Source organism: Nicotiana sylvestris, chromosome 2 (genome assembly GCF_000393655.2).
Source record: "Nicotiana sylvestris chromosome 2, ASM39365v2, whole genome shotgun sequence".
Lineage (NCBI taxonomy): Eukaryota > Viridiplantae > Streptophyta > Magnoliopsida > Solanales > Solanaceae > Nicotiana > Nicotiana sylvestris.
The window spans coordinates 54,969,807-54,991,249 of record NC_091058.1 but is presented as its reverse complement, the minus strand read 5'-3'; the positions used below and the strand labels follow the sequence as shown (position 1 = coordinate 54,991,249).

At 37.3% G+C, this 21,443-nt stretch overlaps 2 protein-coding genes across 5 annotated transcripts; both read right to left on the bottom strand.

Moving 5' to 3' along the window:
• Positions 1-2,914: 2,914 nt before the first annotated feature.
• Positions 2,915-10,262, bottom strand: LOC104219496 (primase homolog protein). Of its 3 annotated transcripts, none has more exons than XM_009770189.2 (14): positions 10,022-10,261; positions 9,799-9,956; positions 9,032-9,087; positions 8,898-8,949; positions 8,695-8,805; positions 7,979-8,059; positions 7,046-7,126; positions 6,411-6,476; positions 6,216-6,332; positions 5,402-5,449; positions 5,211-5,296; positions 4,909-4,969; positions 3,530-3,634; positions 2,915-3,423 (listed from the first exon to the last, which is right to left on the bottom strand). In XM_009770189.2, the coding sequence occupies exons 1-13, from the start codon at positions 10,167-10,169 to the stop codon at positions 3,554-3,556; spliced, it is 1,146 nt and encodes a 381-aa protein (XP_009768491.1). In that variant the 5' UTR covers positions 10,170-10,261; the 3' UTR covers positions 2,915-3,423; positions 3,530-3,553. The 3 variants fall into 3 exon arrangements, 2 of the variants coding, with proteins under 2 accessions (XP_009768491.1, XP_009768494.1); XM_009770192.2 differs by having other exon boundaries at positions 9,799-9,929; positions 10,022-10,260; XR_011405299.1 differs by lacking the exons at positions 2,915-3,423; positions 3,530-3,634 and having other exon boundaries at positions 4,933-4,969; positions 5,402-5,453; positions 10,022-10,262.
• A 945-nt stretch (positions 10,263-11,207) lies between these two features.
• On the bottom strand, positions 11,208-19,280 carry LOC104219495 (30-kDa cleavage and polyadenylation specificity factor 30-like). Of its 2 annotated transcripts, XM_009770186.2 has the most exons (7): positions 18,752-19,280; positions 17,642-18,034; positions 17,069-17,231; positions 16,809-16,919; positions 15,602-15,670; positions 13,242-13,328; positions 11,208-12,550 (listed from the first exon to the last, which is right to left on the bottom strand). In XM_009770186.2, exons 1-7 carry the CDS (start codon positions 19,156-19,158, stop codon positions 11,723-11,725), a joined length of 2,058 nt encoding a protein of 685 aa, XP_009768488.1. In that variant the 5' UTR covers positions 19,159-19,280; the 3' UTR covers positions 11,208-11,722. The 2 variants fall into 2 exon arrangements, with proteins under 2 accessions (XP_009768488.1, XP_009768489.1); XM_009770187.2 differs by lacking the exon at positions 15,602-15,670.
• Positions 19,281-21,443: the final 2,163 nt, after the last annotated feature.

Genomic DNA, 21,443 nt, shown 5'->3' with positions numbered 1-21,443 from the left:
GGGTACATGTAAAAGGCACAATAACCCGGTCTGTGGAAATCTACGAAGTCACTCCCAGCCGGAACCATCTCAACATGGGAGGCAATGTTATACGTAGATCGAATGTCATCTATGTGAGCCTGCTCAGTCTCAGAATTCGCCGGAGTAGGAGAAGGAACAGGCTCTTTAGGAAAGTCGTTCCGAGACATGAGGTTTCTCGGTAGTATCTCCTCCGTGGTGGGAAAGTTGTCCCCTTCCTTTACTGTTATATCCTCACCACCAAGGGGAGGCGCTATGGAAAGCGGGGTGGCGTCGGAAATCTTTTCGTGGGAATGACGTGGTCTAGGCATTTCGATGGCAGAGGGTATATTGATAAAACGCATAACAAAGAACGATGAACGGAAGAAGGTGAGAAGAAAAATCACGAAAGTAGAGCTGAAGATACAAGAAGAGATGGCCAAAGAAGATAATACATACACTAGAGAGGAAATGACCAAAAGTTCTTGAAAGAGCCAAACCTTCATCTATTTATAAGGTTGGATGGCGCCAGAATCGAAGCGAAAGGCTGCTAGTGGCACCAAAACCAAAGCGACAAGCCAATCAGCCTCTGTCTCGGGAAGACGCATAATGATGACGCACGTGGGAGTGACGTCATTTCCCGATAGGCTACACTATTTGGGATGTTGTGGAACGCATCGTTCTTTCGTTATTGATCAAACCATTACGATCTAACCGCCAAATTTCTCTGCGGGTATGGGCGACGTCCGCTTATCAAGGGCACACAGGGTCGCGACCTCAACAAGCGGAGGGACTAACTACATGGGTCCAAATTTGGCAACCACGACCATTACCATGTAGGACGAGGAACGATGCTATCATGATAACTCGTCTGATGGTCGTCGTGGTGAAAGGTAACGACTAAGGGCGGTCAGTCGATGCATAACATCCATGACAGTGTAAATTTAGTGGGAGACAATAAGAATATGCTTTTTGAATATTCTCTATGTTGTACTTTTTAGGGTTTTTTGGGAGATTGTCCCTTATAAATAGGAAGGGTGAGTAAAGAAGAGGGGGGCGGGAGAAAAAAGACAAGAACACTTTGTAAAAGAATCATCTGAGAGTGAATGCAAAAGTAGTCTTGTTCATCTGAGAAAGATCCTAAGATTCCCCAATCATCTCATACTTGTTCCCTCCTACACCAATTGTGCCTGTTAAGATTCTCTTGTGCATTTAAGTCTTCACATTTATGAGCATTTATTCGATTTGAACATACTTATTACATCGTTCATCTTGCTTACTCTTTCCACCATTTGATCCAGATTTTATTGTGCTTGACTAAGATTGACCTCATCATCTTCATTAGTTGTTTTAATCAAAAAGATTTTGACATCTTTTGGTCAAACAGTCACCATAGTAAGTTATAAACTTTAATACTTCATTATTTCGTTATAGCTTTTCAACCTAAGGTATAGAGGGCTGAAGTCCAACATTAATGTGAATATTAATTAGATGTAGTTTCTTGTACATTGTTACCTTCGAGGTTCATTAATTTAATTAGCTTAAGGTCTATTTTATTATCGTATAACTTAATATGGAGTACATTTTTTCAAGGTGTTATCGTTTACTTTCATTTGGGAATCATTAGTTGGCAAATTCAACTGACAATGGCCGACTTAAAAGCTCGACACATTAAGTTAACGTTCAAGCTGTTACTTGCTCCCCCGGCAGTACCCTTTCAATCTACAAGTTATGTTGACTAATTGACTTAACTCCATGTTCATTCGACGTAATGGGCAGAGCTAGAGTATTAGTTGCTGAGTCAAACGAACCCAATAGATTTTGCTTAGATCCAATATTTTATTAAAAAAATTATTAAATGTAACTATTACTACAACAATAAAAAACTCAATGCAATCCTACAAAATGGGGTTTAGGGAGACTAGAGTATATGGAGACGTTACCCCTACCTTGCGAAGGTCAAGAAACTGTTCCCGATAGATCATGTAAAAAATTATTAATTATATATAAAAAATTTAATTATAAATCCAATAACTAAGACAAGCTATGAGTTCGATGAAGAGTTGAAAATCATACTTCAAATTCCGTCTATCTATCGCCTTAATGGTTACTCGAACGGGATAGAAACTTTCACGATTTGATCAAAGTAACTTTCTTCACTCTGGCTATACACAGATTTAGCCTTTTAAGGTCATACCTTCCTTCTGTTTTGTTGTTTTGTTTCCGTTTGGGTTTAAGGTTGGTTAATTAATTATGTCACTCCTTTGTTGTCCCTTGTCACTGACGGTGATGAACAACTGATAGATATTCACGTGGTGCTCGTCGGCACCTGCTTTAAACAAATGCCTTTAGTCAAAGACATGAATTGCTTATTTCACTTCTGTTTTTTGCCCCTTTTTATATATTTTTGATTGGCCTCAAAATATGAACCTGTTTTAATACCGACAAAAGTTCAACTTTATCATAACATTAGATTTATCTCTGATTTTCGGTAAAGCTTTATTTTAAAATGATAAAGGATCTTTAGCATGATTAAGGTTACTAGGCAACTTCTGGTACTTCAGTATATCACAGTTAACGTTATAATTTTTTTCAAAAGTGGGAATTTATCTTTTTGACCAAACTTTCAAAATCTATTTATTCTGAGATACGTTGATGCCAAAATAGGATTCCAGATAAGTATTTTGGGAATTGGGAATTTTTGCAATCAATCCATTTGATAAGCATGAAAAAAAATCCATTTGATAAGCAATATTAGATGTCGCACTTTCAATTTTTGAACTCTATTTGATGCAAATTTTAATATTGGGTAGATTACTGTAAACACCTCCATAATACAACTCAGTTGTGTAGATATATCACCTCCATTTCAAAATAAAGTGCTTGGTTACACGTTTGGTTGTTACTTCTTTAGGAGTTACGGACATAAACTAACATTATTTTAATAAATAAATAAAAATATAAAAAATATACATTATAAGAAAATCCATCTCCCCAACAGTGTTAAACATGTATCCAAGTCAATTCCATTCCTCGATCGTTGGAAAGCATCATATAACAAGTTACCTTGTAAAGATGTCCCAAAAACCTTCATTCCAAGTAGAGAACAAAAACCGTTCATCTACTATAACAGCCCAACCCACTAGTGATATTGTCCGTTTTGGACCTAGGCCCGCACAGGAGAGGTGTTGGGTACATCTACCAACCTGCCCTCTATTTGAACACTTTCGAGATATTCAAATTCAAGAGTTAAAGGAGAATACAAAACTTTTGAAAAGGGAAATGTAAATGTTGACAAAATTGCTTCAAGTTTTCATCCTCAGTAATCTTACTTACATATACAGTAGACACATAGTCTTGTGGAGAGAGAGTCAGGTACTGTTGAAAAGATTTCTTTCTATCAGAATATTTTGATTGGTTGTTATCCTGATTAAGAAAAGGACAAAAGTAGAAAGAAGTAGAGAAAGTAAGAGCAGCAAAAATAATGGAAAGACTACAACTGTTAGCGCAGTCTCAAATTTGGAACACTTACCTTAAGACTAGAGAGCTTGGGGGATTAGTTTAAATCCTGCATTTCATATGGCACAGCACATTCAATCGCTTTTTTCAAAGCTTCTGCTCCCAGATTTACAAGTACCTACAACAATTTATTGAAAGCTTTAAATGTAGTTTGCCTAACAGAAGCAGTAATGCATTAGCAAATGGATAGCAGAGGTCTTGAATTTGGCAAAAGGGGAAAAACAACACTGGTTTCACTGGATTACCAAAACCATAACAGAAATTTGACAGCATGTTCCTTAACTATGTCTAACCTAAAAAAATTTGCCTAATTTCTCTGGGACATAGAAGAAAACACCCATAAAAATAACAGTAACAAATATGATTCTTAACCATTAAACTTCAGTAAACTTCTCCAATATTCTAATTCCAGTAACATAGTTACCTGATGTGAACCAGATTGAATAAGTAAAGCATTGCTTGAATATTCAATGTGCACATGAAATCCCTAAATAAAACACTGGACTAGGACAACTGCGGACCATCCACAACAACAACAACAAAAACAAACCAGTGAGTTCCCACAGGTGGGGTCTGGGGAGGGTAAGATATACACAGCCTTGCCCCTACCGTGGAAGGGCAGAGAGATTGTTTACAACCATCCACAAAGTGAACAATAAAGGACCCCGTAATTTTAGTGGGATGTCAACTGCATTTCCTGCTCTTTTCCTTTCCTAGTTATTTTGTGTATTTCGAAATATCTACTGGATAAGTAAGATCTCCGAGCATGTTCGTAGTCATGACCAGTACCTCCAATATCCTTTCAAATCCTTTTACCTATCAAAGTTCACTCTGATGCGCCAATACTCAAAAGGCTAACCAGATAACTTCTTGATTAAAGCATGCTATTTTCCCATTCATTTCTGAGCTTTATCTCTATGAGAAACCTCTCCTTGGTCACATGTATGGATATGGTAATGTTAGGGGATAAGTTGGCCAATGTTTAACCTGAATGGTAGTTGGTTAAGCAGCTAATGTACACCATGCATCAACATATTATTGATGTATACTGGTTCGGTCCCCAGGATGATATTCCAACAAATTCATTTGCTTATGGAAAAACATGTAGGCCAAATTGACAACATTAAATGAGTGACAACCCATAATCTCTAGAAATCTATGTTTCGACCACATGCAGACCATAATTATACACTTAATGTTCAAATCTTTCATGTAGTTGTCTTAATGAGGGCATTGTTCTTCTTGACCCTTGTTTAAATTTCCTGCAGTACATCTATAAGGAAATAATAATTAAATAATTTACATGGATGAAATGCATCATCAAAACAGAGAAAGAAAGAAATATGATGACAACCACCCTAAAGAAAAAAAGAAAAGAAAAAAGAGCTTCACCTCATTTGCATCTTTATAACTGCTAAATTCATCCTTTTTAGGCCAACATACTTGCCAACACCTGCAAAATCAAGCGAAGTCAACTAATGTTGAATAGTTGCTGACCCGTCGATGAAGAATAAAGGCTTTGGTCTGGATGAACGGATTGAAGAAATGAGAGTTACAAGTAGAAGCATCTGTGCATTTCACCCAACAAAGACAAATAGTGCAAGGAGAAATTTTCCATTTAAGAAAGTAGACAACATTCTGGGACATAGAGAAAAGGACTGCAATATAAACACATGGGAAAGAGGGAACAAAACCTTTCTCTCCCTAGACGGCGGGCAAGTTCTTCAGCCAATGCTTGGCCTGGTAAATCACCATCAGTTGCCAGCACAATCCGGGACGCCTGAGCAGAATTTAAGGTAAAACGAAAAAGAAAATGAGCAAGGACATTAGAATCATATATTTTGCTGAGTGTTCTCAGTTCAATGCAAGCATCAAAAATGCCAACCTTATCCAAGAAATCTTTGCAGTTCCACAGGTATGAAAATCTGGTATCCTGTCTTCAGGTGCAAGAAGAAAAATTAAGCTGGAAAGTATAATCCTAAATCTCAGATAATTTAAGAGTAAGTGGTAAACCACAGAAAAGCTAAGCGTGATAAACACGTCATAAACTGTGCAATTCAAGAGTAGTAGAAACAGAACTCTAAGCCAATAGCCTTAAATGCAACTGTATTCTTCTTCCTTTGTTCAAGCAATTAGTAAAGGATAATCAAATAGGGGAAAAGTAGAAAACATAATGAAATCAAAGCTTCTAAGATGATTAGCATACCCTTTACTTCCCAACGGAGAGTACAACATTAGTATCTAACTGAATCCTGTTCTTGTTGGAAAAGTACTTCTCAAGAAGCAAGATGATGAGAGTTCTGTGATGTATCAATTGCAGCAAGGTAGATGATTTGATACTTTAATAAGTTGCTCTTGAATATTTATTTCATTCATACCTGCTCCTTATTTTATAACAGAGAAATCCCTAAGGGCAAAAAGTACAAAGAAAGAACGAGAGACAATTCATAACGAACTTCTAAAGTTCTTCTAAGGTCAAAAACATGTAATTTATTCCAAATGTATGAACATTCCCTTAATTTATTAAGATTTAAATGGGATATATGACATGGTATGTATAATATGAGCTGGTGCTTTCAGTAAGAAAACATATATTTCAAAACTCTTTGCAAAGGATGATGTAAGAAACGCGAGAAATATCTTCATGAATGCCATTGATTCTGCACATTATGCCCAAACATTTATGTAATAACACAAACCTCTTCCGGTGGTAGCAGTTCCTTGGATGTGATGGTCTGTGGTGCACCATTAGGAACACTGACACAGTTAAGAAATCCAGCTTCTTCCACCGAAAGCTTATCTATTTCACCTTCTACCTTTGGTCAGCAATACAAATATAAATCTAGTCAGTAGCCAGAAATACATATCTGAGAAACAAGAGTTTTGAAACTTACAATGATGATCTCATCTGCTTCCCTTACATCATCCAGTCCATAAAGTGCCTTATCTGTACCCTTCTCCTGATAATGAAAGTAGAAGTTGATTAATAAAGCACAAGGAAAACAAGGAAAAGTAACAGCTTCTTTTCCAGAATGTATCCAATTTTCCTTCAGAGAATTGAATGGTGGTGAAAGCAGCAGATCTAACTGGAAGCTTGAAAATACTCTCAACTTGACATCACAAAATGTAATGTTCGGAAACGTTTGAACAGAGGATACACTAAATTCATTCAAAAGAGTCCCAAACCAAAAGTAAGGGAACAACTATGGACATTGTGATGAATATTACTGCGAAACAATCCTAAGTGTCATATATATTAGCATGACAAACAATCCCCATCTTGTTGCAAGATCCTATACTGTTAATTTCGTCCAAGGCCTCAAATATCTTCTTTTTTTTTAAACTAAAAGGGATTCAAAGCTAAAGAGTTTGCTCATCGAAAAACCTTTTACCTTTCCAAGACTAATTTAGCTTAAGAAAGGGAAGCATGCATTGCATATAGTTAAGCATTAATGGCACTTATGTTTTCACATGCTTCCCCAGTATTCCATGCAGACAGTCAGAACTATAACTTACTGAACGAATGTACCTGCCAAAACCTTTTCTCAAGAGTCCGATACTTGCAGCCAATGAGCATACCGTTCTGTGTATAAGTGAAGGCAATGATGATCTGCAATCACCCAAATATTGGCACACAATTCATATCTCCACCCACAATGTAGCCATAAAATAATACTTTCCAGTTTCGAAACAAGTGATGAATCCCTCAAATAATAACCTATCTAGCATCAAGAAACCATTGAAGAAGACAATACACTGCTAAGTTACTGTCACAAAACTCCGTCAAAGTTCAGCTTGATAAGTATGCTGGCTTGGAAGCCATTCATATGAACTTCATGTTTCTTGAGTCCTACTTGTTTTCCATGTTACTGAACCTTATCATGGTTTTTGTTAATTTGTTCTTTGACTCATAATTTAGCCACTATTAACATCCCGAAAATTATAGTATTTCTTCTTGCTCTTCTATATTTTAAGTCAAAGCTTGATCAATCTGTTGCCTTGATATACTCATGTCAATCTTCCCCTACAAATACATGTTTTTACCTTGGACTCAGGTGAATGTGCTAAAAGATAAATTGAAGATTCTTGCAATCGTAAAGCTAATGATTTCAGTGCAGTTTTTTTTTTGAATTGGTAACTATTGTATATATTATAAAAATCAGTACATAGGTTGCACTGAAAACCATTAATGATTTCAGTGCAGTTTTTCAGAAGCTTCATTCTTGAAAACATTGAGTTTTGTCCATGTATACATGTTAAGCAACTAAATAATCTAAAATATGCATTGATATCATTAATGCCCATTGAACGTGCAGGATTAATTTTTCTAATAATCAAAAGCTCTACCACATAATAATGCAATGACATTGTCCATTGTTCTCATGAGTGCCCAGTGCATTTGGATGCACCTTTTTAACAATCAAAAGCTCTACCGAATCATAACGCAATAACATTGCCTGACCTGATCACCAGCCATTTGCATGACATGATTTCTCTTCAGAGTATCCTTTGATATCATTCTCTCAGCAAAATATGCAGCCAGCTGCAATACACCCAAAAGTCATAGGTAATAAACAAAAAAGGGTGTCTTGTTTTTTAACAAAAAAATCAGTTTTTTTTTGTTAAAATTATTACAGATTTGATTTGATTGCTCTAATTAGGCCTAATAATGATGAATTTATCAAATAGTAACATAAGAAATATACATTTCCAATCAACTGTTTGAGAGAATCAAGAGTTCTGAGACAACTCAAAACCATTTGAAGTGCCACGCCAATGTGCATAACAGTATGAATGGAAAGAAACTACATTTTGAGGGAAGACCGTTTTCCATTGTATCAAACTTAGATGTTTGCAAAAATTAGCTTTGTGGTGTAATGAAAAATGCAAAAACAAGGAATGCAATTGATTCCTTATAGCTTATGTAGGAGCTTAGTCTCTATTAGAAGGTGTTTCTTTTGTTAATAAATTTACTTACTCTAGAAAAATAAATGAAAAGGGGATCTTGCTTTACATCAAGCTTAGAGAACGCATTGTCGAAAATCTTTTGCCTGGTGCTAAAGATTTAGAATACAAAATGCTACCACCAGATTTAGAGTATGCATGGTTGAGAATTTTCTTATGGACTTCATCTATAATAAGAAGTGATGAGCTGCTAGCAAAAGAAAGTTTCCTTACCATATCACCTAATGGTTCTAACTTCAAGCTTTCCTCCGTAAGTATCCGAGGAGAACCCATTCTGCCAAGTTGATCGACCCCCTCTGATGTCGTGCTGTTGTGTGCGAAAACCTGTCTCCAGAATTAACATCCAATGAGGTGATTTGACTTCTAGCTCTCCGAAATTAATGTGATCAAATTTATTAAACCATAAATTAAACTACCTGGCCTGCCCATCCACATTCAAAATTGAAACACCTCCATAATGCGAAATTCCTTGATGACCACAAAATCAAGTTTGACGTAACGTTAGTTGCTTGTAAAAGGAGGGCATCACTGAACAAAGGAACTATGATACCTTTTCCCGGATATATGAAACGATAAACTCCTTTCCATCGACCGACCACCTTTGCACTATTTCAGAAGAAACAAATAAATACAAAGGTATAGAATCGGATCTTTTTATCTAAATCATTAATGTAAAGGTTTGATGAAAGACGAACATGTTTGATGAAAGACGAACATGTATCAATCAGAATAAGGTTAGAATCTCAGTAGATAATGGGTCGACTTCCCCTTGAATACCGAGAAACACAAACTATAAAGAAGCAAATTTCTGAAGTAAAATCATGTCTATTTCACTCAGAAAAGTTGACCACTGTGCTCCTTCCCGATTTGCCATCAAGCAATAAAGGGGTTCATGTCTAGCTTTATATTATATATATATATAGAGAGAGAGAGAGAGTATCCATGGCAAAACTTAATTTATTTTTCTATCAGTTGCCATGTGTTCCAACAAAAATGTTTCGACCTTTTCCCTGACATTCCATAGCACAACATAAACCTTAATGAGCCCTGAGGGCCTCTGGTGCATGGTTCGAAACTCACTTGATAATGAGCCGGCACCTCTACCCTTACCACTAGACCAGAGCCCAGGGGGCTCAGCTCTTAGTATTTTCTTTACTACTGTGTGTGTGGGCTAGAAGGTAGGGATTTTCAACTAGTTGGTGTGGCTAAATATGGTTAATGGATTCTTACCACTTGATACTCATAGAGAAGAAAAGGAAAAAGAAAAAGGAAGGCAACAAATCAAGAAAAACACCAAATAAAATGTCACACGTATACCTTGGGACAGATTAATCGAGTGTATTCTCCAGGGATAATAGAATTGCAGCATATAATACCCACATTTTCCACTTTCTCCTTCAGTTGAGCAAAATCATCTGCCTCCTTATTTTCATCTCTCTTCAAACTAGCTAGGAAAGTTGGGGGGGAAAGAAGAGCTACAAAAAATTAGAAAATAGAAAAAGCAACACAGGTAACGGCAAAAGTACAAAAAGAAGAAAACCTGCAGGTACAAAGAGACTAATTGGAGTAATAGAACGAAACCCATTATTGATTGAGATGATTCTTTTGGAGGAGAAATTGAACAAGGCTCCTATGGGGTTACAGTGAAAGAGAGTTGGCGCCAAGAAGCTGTGCGAGCCAATTAGCATTTCAAGAGTTGCTACGTTTAGAGAGAACTCTCAAAAGCCTCCCTTATGCCACTCCACTGTCGCCTCTTATCCAACCACTCTTCACCGTATTTTTCCTTTTTTGTGAAATGACCAACGTACACTTTTTAGAGTAAGTGGTTGTTTGGATGCTTGTTAGGTATCATTTCAAATATATTGTACTGTATCATTTTATTAATGTTTGCCTATTGTTTGCCTTCGTGCCCCAATAATATGAACAATAAAATTATTATATTAAAGAGTTAGGTATAGAGTAAAATAGGATTATTTAATAATATGAAAGACCAAGATGAGAGGAAAAAATAAGATAACAACGTGACCACACTTAATCGGTTATTTCATAAAGTGGCATTTTTCGTCGTAACGTAACGATGGATTTAACGATACGATACAATAAAATTTAAATAACAATCAAGATAAACATTGTATTTAAAGTAACAATACGATACAATATAATAGGTAACAATCATCCTAACGAGCTGTAATTTCATACGCCACTCAATTTTTCATTTTATTATTCTAAAGTTACTAAATTATCTTTTATAACACAAAAGTTATTCGATTTACTTAACTATCACAAAAGTCATTAGATTATTTTGTTAACTACAAAGTCACTAACTTTACCTCCAAATTTTTACTGAACTTGAATTTCATTTGGCTTGATAAATCTTAGTAATTCTGCCATATATCCAGTCCAGCAATAGCAAAGTGGGAGCATAATTTTATTATGAATAGTAATTACACTATCACAGCCTCAAGTTTCCTGTTTCTGCAATATTATCTAATGGCTGGTAAGGTAACTGTTCTAGAGAGAATTCTCTTGCGAATGGTTAGGAAGCACAAATAGCAACATTAGATTGCAGTGTTACAGCAAGTTACCACAAGGGAAGACTAAAATACTTAATAGAAAGACATATATATACGTTCTAAATACTACCAAGAAGAAACTGGAGACATGATCTTGGGGCCTCAATCTTGATGCTATGGAAACAAATATAACTTCCAAAGGGGCTGAAGTAGTTAAAGAAACAAACTTGCTAATCTGGTTTTGCATTGATCAGAAACCACAATAGATCATAGTTAGAAAGTGATTTAATGCATCAACTTCTAATCATGTTACAGGACCTCTCATCAACATTTCAATGCTCCATTAACAGACAGGCAGGACCTTGCCAAAAAAATAAAGCCCAGCTCTGCTGTATCTAGCCTAACCTGTAACTGTAAATCAGTTTTACAATTAGAGAAGCAAATATGTTTGCGAAATAATGACCGAATAACTTGTACACCACTGACATATACTTAAGTTGGCTTTTTCATAAGTTGGGTCAATATACTGCAGGCAGGGGTGCTCTTTGAACAAGCAAGCAAAGAACTAGTGAGCTCCGGAATGGAATATCATATGTAGTGTAGTATACAAAAGACACTAATTGCTAGGTTTTCACTTTCCAAAACTAGTTATAATGTGTTTTCCACGTTTTGGGATCTGTCAGACAATTGCAGAGGCAAGATGGCTTCTTCGGGGTTTCTAACAGAACTTACTTTTCTGTGCCAGTTGTAGCATCTCCATCCATGCTAAGCTTCTTTTTCTTTCCATCCCCAAGTCTGGACCTTCTAGGTGCTTCATCCTCGCTTTCGCTTTCATCATTTCTAAAGCTGTTTCCAGTTTGTGGATAACGTACTCCTTCATCTGGTCCACCAACTGAGCCTGCCATCTCTTGACCCCTACCTTGATCTAAACCTGAACTGAATCTATCGTTCCTTTCATTAACTGGAGCTTTCGGATCCCTTTTGACCCTAGGATTTTGAGAAGGTTGTGATGGAGGTGGAATAAATGATGGATGCATTCCTATTGGTCGACCACCTCTGGGTGGGCCAGTTGCTCCAGGACCCATTCCACCCATGAAAGGGGCCCTTCCTGGACCCATCATCATCCCAAATCCACCAGCAGCTGGAGGACGGTTGTGAAACATTATATCACCTGGGAATCGAGGGCCAAATGGTCCAAAAGGTCGGCCGCCCATTCCGAAAAGATCGGGCATAGGAAAACCATCAGGTGTCATTGATCCATAAGAAAATCCATCACCCATCATACCTGGAGGGAAGCCCCGCATCCCAGGATAAGGTCTGGCTCCACGTCCAAAAGGAACTATAGGAGGCCATACAATTCCCCCACCACTTCCTCTGCCAAAAGCAGCTGGCCCAAAAGCTTGACCAAAGCTCTCATCCTCCTCCTCACTTTCTTCCTCTTCCTCTTCTTCATTGTCTTCAAAAGGTACAATATCTGGGTTCTCGTTCCCATTGTCAGGGTTTACTCCCTTTGCTCTTTCCTCCTCTCGCTTGGATTCTGCTGCAATTGAGATTGCCTGAAATGCAATAATTTATTGCTAATCAGAATTCTGTACAGAAAGTCCAACTGCATTAGGTAGTCATTTTTGAAGTTCCAATAGCTACCATGTGCTGTGAATGTACATATACCCATTAACATATATACACACACATATGTGTGTGTGTATCCACCATGTGCATTCCTCTATCAGAACTCCAACTAATAGATGCTCCATAGACTACCAAGAGCGTATCAAAGGCAAATGGACCATAAGCAGCCAAATTTTGTAATTTCATCACAACATGTTTGATTGTACATAAGCCGCAAAGTGGCAGAACCTAATCACTATCAAATCAAGCTAAATAAGTACTACACTATATGCGGGTTATAAGTACAGAAACCTATCATAAAAAGGAAAAAAAGTAAACAAGTACCTCTCTGTGTAAGGATCTTTTTTTTCAACAATTGCACCAGACATTACAAGCCAGAAAAGCCTATAATTGAAGCCAATGTATGTATATAACTGAATATAGGATACGAGATTGACGTAAGTTACTCAATCCCAACTATAGTATTTTTAGTATCATAGCTGAACTAGTCATTTGAACTTGAATGTACCATACCTAGACAAAAACATGGAAACAACCCCTGAAAGCTCCAGAAAATGGATAAATTACCATCTAGTGAATGAAAGCTAAGTTAACGTTTGAAAGAAGAAAAAGGAATACCATAAGTTCACTGTCTGGTTCTAGACAGAGTAAAGAAGCTAACTGCTCTCCAACAGAGATCTCTAATTCTTGACAATCTCTGCTTATCTGCAACAATGGCAGTAAAAGGTGACTGAAAGTTATGATAGTATGCAACAAATTTTAACATTAACAAACAAAACACAGGAGATTTTGAATTTGACAAGTAAAAGTCCACGTCTCTGGAATCATAAGCAACAATCACCAATGATTTCATTCCAACAGTAAAAGAGAATGTTCACATATAAGCAGAGAATTATCTGACGCAATACTTGCACAGTCGCTCAAACAGAAATGCAACTAATATTCGAAGAGGCTATTTGACTGATTTCTATTCTTCAAAAAGGAATAAAAACTTGCTCTTCATAACATGAAGTGTAATTTGTCATTATTTTCTATAATATAATTTGAAAGTTTGAGTTGCTATACCCATGGCATTAAAATAGGCTGCGGCTAAAAGGTAAAGTATCTTACTTAAGATATATATTTCATTTTTTCTTTTTCAATAAGAAAAGAAAAGTACCATTGATGAGGGAGAGTATAAAAAGACAACTAGATGTCCTCAGCCTAAGAAAGAACTGCATAGATAAGAAAGCCCCCGTCCAATCTTGTTAAGGACTGGTCAAGGTAACCTAGAAGAATCTACTTCAATCGATATGCACTTGGGCAATCACCAAAATGTTGACTACGGTTGTCAGGAAGCCCTATTGCTTTACCACATAGAGGGTGTTTGGATCGGCTTTTAAGCTGGTCAAATCAGCTTTTAAGTTCTTTTTAGCTTTTTTCGGTGTTTGGAAAAGTTAAAAAGTATTTAAAATAAGTTAAAAACTGCTTAAAACAAGCCAAAAGCAATGAGCTGGTTAACCCAACTTATTGCTTTTTGGCTTAAAAGTTATTTCTGTTGAAAAATCACTTTTTTAAGCCAATCCAAACGGGCTCATAGATATGAGATGGATCTCTCAACACAAAAATCAACATATATTACGAGAAAATGACCTCCAAACATTCTGGTGTCCTCTTCAATCAGATGCAGATTGAACAGCATATAAAAATCCTCTTCAGAGAATTTACCATCATTGTGCAACCAAAGCCCCTTCAACCGTTAATAACTAGCTGAGATATTATAAAAGCACAAAAGATCATCACAATCCTGATCATTTCAGCCAGAGTCCTCTTCTAAAAGAGCAAAGCAGACATGACATAATGCACCAACTGGAATTATGGATTTGTGAGGTCTTCTCAATTGTAATGGAACATTAGTGCTAAGAATTTCATGGAGCAAAACGAGGCACTTAAGCAAGTGCCTCCATTTTCAACAGAACTTTTGCTTTAAAGAAAGGGAAAAGGAGACTCCTCAGATAGGCACTAGAATGTATTTGAACCGCATCTTGCCTCCATGATCATGCAGAATATGCTTCTATTGCAATTTGAAGATTTTATCCAAAGATATTAATATTTGATTATCCATTTTTAATTTTTTTATAACTGCAGCATCAGGACCAGATTGCACGCACCAAGAGTAATTCCACCGGATACTTGCTACCTCCCACCAACAACAAGTACCAGGTAACTCTATCCACCAAGACTTAGATAGATGGGAAGAAATCACCTAGTGCTTTTTGTCTCCACTGGGATTTGAACCTGAGACCTCATAGTTTTCAACCAACTTCATTGACCACTGGCTCACACCTTTGGGTGCTAATTTTCAATTATCTATATAATCATGTTATTTTATGATTTCTTTCAACTTCATGCTACCCCACAAAATTCAATTGACTACGCACAAATTGGATCTTCAAATAATTCTACTCAAAGCACAATGGTAAGTCGGCTATTTCTCCACTATTCGCCTTTTCCCTGCTCAACAGTACAAGGCTTCAAATTGTGGAGCATCAACTTTGGGGAAAAGAGCCAAAAGAAAAAATTGTAACCCTGGAAACCCAAACCTCAAGGTACTAAGGTCTTTGTCGTTAACAAAAAGACCTTTTGGTAGTCAAAGAAGTTCTGGTGGAGCTGGATAGTCTTGCTGGAAAAAAATATTAAGGATGTCACTTGACAAGAGCAATATGTGCGATTTCTGACTGGAGGGAAAACTCGACTAGTAAATGGTTCTGTCAGGTCCATCAAGTCTTTAAAGTGAAGTCTAGAGTGGCATCTATAAATGAAGAATTTGCAAATTAAAGCAGTAAGCATAACAGATAACAACATTCAAAGTCCTGCCCTGATCTGCCAATGTCCATTAGAAATCAATCTATGGACATCACCATGCTCAGAGCAGCCACAGAGGAAACTAGAATTGTTGAAATATGTCAAATAATCAATGAGTAAAGGCTTAAATATACCTTCACAGGTAAGTTTTCATTATATGGATTCCTCAAATGGCGAGTTTTCTGGAAGGACAGTTCACAGAGCTGCACTTTAAACCTCAGAGTTAGTTCATGTATGCAAGCAATTCTGTGATGTAAAAAGGGGGTAAGAAAAGAAGAGAATTAATCTGTGAACTTTAAGCCTCATGTATGCAAGCAATTCCACTTAGAAAAGGAGGAAGAAAAAGAAGAGACTTTAAAAGCCTCTGCCACTGATTGATAACTGGTAAGTGTTAGAGTTGGAAAATGATCAAAAGTCCTCGAGTGAAACAGAAGGGGTAACAAAAAGAAAAAGGATTTCTCTCCTATGGTACTTATATGCATAGAGTTTTATCAGTTTATATTGCAACAAGGTAAGAGGCAAGAACTCCAGGCTCCAACTACACAGCGAGTTAAACAAATCATTGATCAAGATACCAATGTACTCATCAGATCATCCTGCAGTACTGACAGAAAATAAAATCAAAATTCATCTAGCCGATGGCTTGCAAAGCTAAAGGAGCCAGTTGATTGCATAACTGGTGATGCATATTTTAAATACATGAAATATTTCAAGCGTAATTTAAATAGGGGAGAGGTTCTGAATGACATTTTTTCTTTAATCAGCCAAACCAGCAAATCATCTAACAGAAAATCCGGAGTTGAATAATTGGTTGCACTGATTTGTGACTCATCTAACTAGTACAATAGACCTTTGTGGTCTGGTCCTTCCCCGCGCGTAGCGGGAGCTTAGTGCACCGGCTGCCCTAACTAGTTCAACAGTCACTTGTCTAGTCTGACAACAATTTTAAACCACACAAATCAACTCTCCGTAAGTCCTATGAATTTAAAAGAGGGGGAGATTGAGCCTAAATCGTGGTCAAACAACCTTTGTTGAGGTCAATTGACATGTGAACAGCTTATGAGATAAACCAGAAACCTTGAGGGATATAAGTGGAGTCATTAATCCTCTTGAAATACAGAACATTCATTCATGAAATAGCTTCCAATTAGCATTTGCATAAATCAGAAAGAGGGACCGGATATCTTTTCTTGTCACCGCAGCTCTACCTGGAACAGAATCTAATAAATTAAACAAAATATTTCGCTGACAACCATGCAAGGCACCTGATTGGAAAAGCAAGAATACTAAAAGAGAAAGAAATACTAATATAGGTGGGGCAGGTAAGGAAATTAAAAGTACCTTTAACCATTTTACTGAAAAATTCCGTCCATAATGTGCAGTTCCGTGTTCATGCTTCCAGTTTCCTCCTTTAGAAGCACCACCAATTCTAGATGTCATTTTTGCAAGACCCTAACAAACAATACACATGTTAAATTCTATGAATTAGTCCTAAATTCTAAGACGCATTCCTTCCATCACAAGTTACAATCAAACAATGCATTGTTAAATAACAAGTAAAACCTAAAAACTTTTCATGGGATAGGTGAAAAACAGACTACCTGAAAATGTCTAGTCCGGTTGATCGAAAAAACTAGAATGACATTTTCCACAGAATCGAAAGCTTCATTTAGTTTAGCTTCATTGCTTCGTTGAGTTGCCCAAACTCCTTGTTGTACTGACAATTCAAGATTCTCAGGGTTGCAGCTTTTAACTATAAAGTACCTAAATCCCATGCAAGGACATCAGATAAGTATACAGTAAAAAATAGAGATATGGACATTGGATCATTCTACTGGGTGGTTTGTAAAACTTCCCAACATAGTAGGGTGCTTCAGGCATGTAGATTACCAGCCAACAATATATATTATTTATAGCATAACTCTCATAAAATGAGTTCATAATAGTTTGTATCAGTTCCTCAGGCATGCTAACTGAGCATGCAGCGGAATGAAGAATAGGACAAAGTGAATTAATAAAGAAAATACAGAAAATACGTGGAACCTTTATGATTCTAACAAGGCTCTGAATAAACTAATTACAGTTGACATGGAAGACTCCAAATTATTGTCACCTATTTAAGTACATGAACTGACTACACGACCTAAGTAAAGACCTTGAAACTCCAAACACACCTAGATGTTCCTTGAGGCAGGGGTATAGCAGTTCTATCCGCCTGATTTTGCTGGCCGTTGGGAAGAGTTTGTGTTTGAGTTGGGGCGCCGTGATGTTGAGGCTGTTGAACTTGTTGTTGATGCGGCTGGTGCTGGTGCCCAGTGGGTGGCTCTGCAGCTGTAGATTTCACTGCTTGATTCATTACATTCTGTACTTGAGGAGTAGGAGATTTGTCTGCCTGAGTTGAATAATTAGCATTGCGGTTCTGGAAAAACCTGTTTGAGTAACCATAGTTGTAGGATGTCAAATTCTGGATTTTCTGAAGAACTTCTTCCACCGGAGGTGGAGGTCCAGGCAGCTTTGCATGTCTATATCGGCAATCAGGACCATTCGGGCAAAATCCCAATTTATACCTGTCATTATAGAAATTACATTAAAAGGCAGGTGATTATGTGCTAAAACTGAAAAAAGAACAAATATGGTCATTTTTTCCTCGTTTAAGTTACTTTTCTTTAGAGAAAGCAACTCAACGATCATTATTATAAAGATCAAATTACCTACACCCTGATTAATGATCATGCAGTCATAGATTGAGCAATGCTGAACGAAAACAAATCAGCAGAACTACTATCAGATGAGGATCACAAAGAGAAAAACAATAGAGCAAAAAGATAAAACAGCAAGGAAACGTCCAAACATGCAACACAGTACTGGTTAAGCTTTCCGGCAATGCACCCCAAACTGGGTATGCAGTGTAGCAGTGACCTTAGAGCCATCATTCTAGCCAGGTTACAACATCATTTACAATAAAGGCAGATAAGCTGTGAAATTGGATAATTGACCCTGATTTTCACAAATTTCTTAGGCCAAAACTTAACAGACAAGTCTCAAATTCAAATCTCATTGAAGTAAGTATGAGTTTGATTCCAATCCAAAAGCTTTTTCCCCTACTAGCATGCTAGTGATGTAAGTATGCAAATATATATCTTACCCCCCCCCCCCCCCCTCCCCAAACACACACACACACACACACACAGAGACACGCAGAAAATAGCATGAGTTAAAATATTGCAGTTATAAATACATCGCAAAGAAAAAAAGTAGAGGACAGATCAATGGGAGAAACTCACATGTTACACTCTTTAATATCCTCATTGGTGTGCTTATAAACACAATCCGGCTCACGACACTCGCCGTAAAGTCGAAAAAATCTGCAAATAGGCATTCGAGACTTATCATATTGGTGGAGGAATCCACAAGCATCACCCTTCATACACAATGACCGCAGCCAATGCCGGCAAACAGTCTGCCTGAAGCTTCTACGATTCCCAACAAACGAACCATCCCCTAATTGGCCTTGCCCTAGTCCGACTGTAGGTACTGAGGCAGTAGAGGCACTCGGGGCGGGGCCCGCAGTGGTAGTGGTGTTGTAATGGTCTGAGGATTGTATTACTGGTACTGATGCAGTTGGGTGTGTTGGCACTGTGTCTAGTCCGCCCTCGAAGTCAAAGCTTAATCCTCCTTCTCCATCATCCATGGGTACTTTGTTATTATTGCTTTTTAGTTTTTTCTTATGTGTCAATTTTGATTTTCTGATTCTGCTTCAAATTTGGGGTTTATGGCGTTTCTGGAGCCACCAGGGTTTTTCCATTTTCTAACCCCCGGGCTCTTTGTTTGGATGCTTTTTGGACATAATTTTTTTTTAAAAAAAAGTTACATTTCTAACTAAAACGTAGTATTATACTGCATTATACATTAATGGAAAGTTAGCCGTTAAAGTTAAACGCAGTATAATACTGCGTTGCATTTTATTAAAAAATTATTTTTTTAAGGGAAACGCAGTATAATACTACGTTTACTACATTTTCCTATAAAATTGGGCCCACCAATAATAAGAGTTCTTCAAGACTGCATAGAATATTTGTTTTTTAGTGTAAAACGTATTATAATATTACGTTTTACACTGAAACGTAGTATTATACTGCGTTTTACACTAATTTTTGGACACACCAATAAGTATTCTGCGGATAACTGACATAACAATAATTCAAATACATAAAACGTGATATTATACTACATTTTACATAAAAAAAAACTCTGCACCCAAGCTCGGACTTGCCTTATTTAAAGGCGTTTGATTTTTATGAAAATCCATTCAAAACTTTCTTTCATACTTCTCTCTTCTTCTTATCAAACATTTTTTTATAATGTCTGAAGAGCTAAAAATAAGGGTTTCGTTATATTGGGGTGAGGTTGTAATGGAGAATGACTCTATGAGGTATAGCTCACCTCCACAGTGTCATGTTAAATTGGTGCTTACAATGGAGTACGATAAATTGGTATCGTTATTACGTAAAAAATGAATGTAAGGAAACGTTCGGTGAACCTTAAAGTAATCGGTAGATTTCCGTATTTAGTAACTCCGCATGGGTTTGCTTATTATTCTGAGTTTAACATCGAAGGTGATGAAACTCTTAGAGATTTTTTGTGGATTCCGAATGAATACAGGAAATTTATTGTAATAAAATTGTTGGAAATGTTCGTCAAGGTTGAAGACGTTCCCAATAATGAGGGTGTGCATAGTAGAGATAACCCCCAGTCATCGGGTGGTTATTCTGAAGCAGTTTTTGCCGGACAGATTGCTAATGAAAGAGCTTGCCTTGATTTAAACTTGTCACCACCGGCGAATGAGCAGCCACAAAATAATTTTTTGACTTTATATAATCCACAAGACAACTGGTAAACTTCAATTTTTCTACGCTTTAGCGATGTTTATTTTATGTTTTAATTGAATTTGTATTAACACTCTTATTTTTCATAGGGGGTACCGTTCGGATATGAATTTTACAAGTTATGACCCTGCCCCTAGTTGGAATATGCGTAGTTCTGGTGTATTGGATCACGGTGGTCCATCCGGGAGTCATCACCAACAAGAAAATATCCATCATAGAACCTCAACACAGTACAACTTGTAAGTAAAGTGATATAGCTATATGTAAAGTATTTATCTAGTTGGGTAGCTTATCATTTTGTTATTTTTGTGCAGTGAAAACGAGCAACTTGATGTTCCTGACCTCACACAGTTGCCCATAGACGACGTACTGACTCGTGATTTAGCAGATGCGCAGAGTGAGGAAGATGATAGTGATTATGACAACAATGTTGATGAGTCTGGAGATGACACACCCTTCTATGATGAGGATGATGACGAGGAGGAAGTGGATGCCGAACCTGAGCTGACGAGGGAGCATGCTCCTCCACCTCATGTTAGACCAAGAGTGTACGAGTTTCACGTGCCTTTTCATGAGCGGAATATTCCCTACCTTGATAATTTGCCAAGTATGTCGAACGTGGATGCCCTCACAAGGGATGATGATCAACAAATCATGGAGCTCCCTCTCCTTCGACAAGAGTTATAGGCAACTTCTAAGTCGGACTCCCGATATTATTCCTCCATACATGCTGTAATCAAATCCGACAGCTTCCATCCTAGGTCCAATGACCTTATATCACCCAACACAACCACTCTAGTGACATGCCACATCAATACAACCTAAAGCCATACTCGTGCAATCCGTGCACCCCTAAGCAACAATCCAATGTACTCAATCATGGAAAATGACCCAAACGAGAGAACCATCCCGCAAGTTCAACAAATACCACCACAACCGAAATGTTTTGAACCCATCATACCTAGTAGAACCAAGACACATGAATCTAACAAAAAGGATCATATCCCGACATAACCCGGCTACATTGCGTGACCCCATCCAAACACTGGTCCATATGAAATACCTCAAGCCACAATGCTCAAAATCAAAG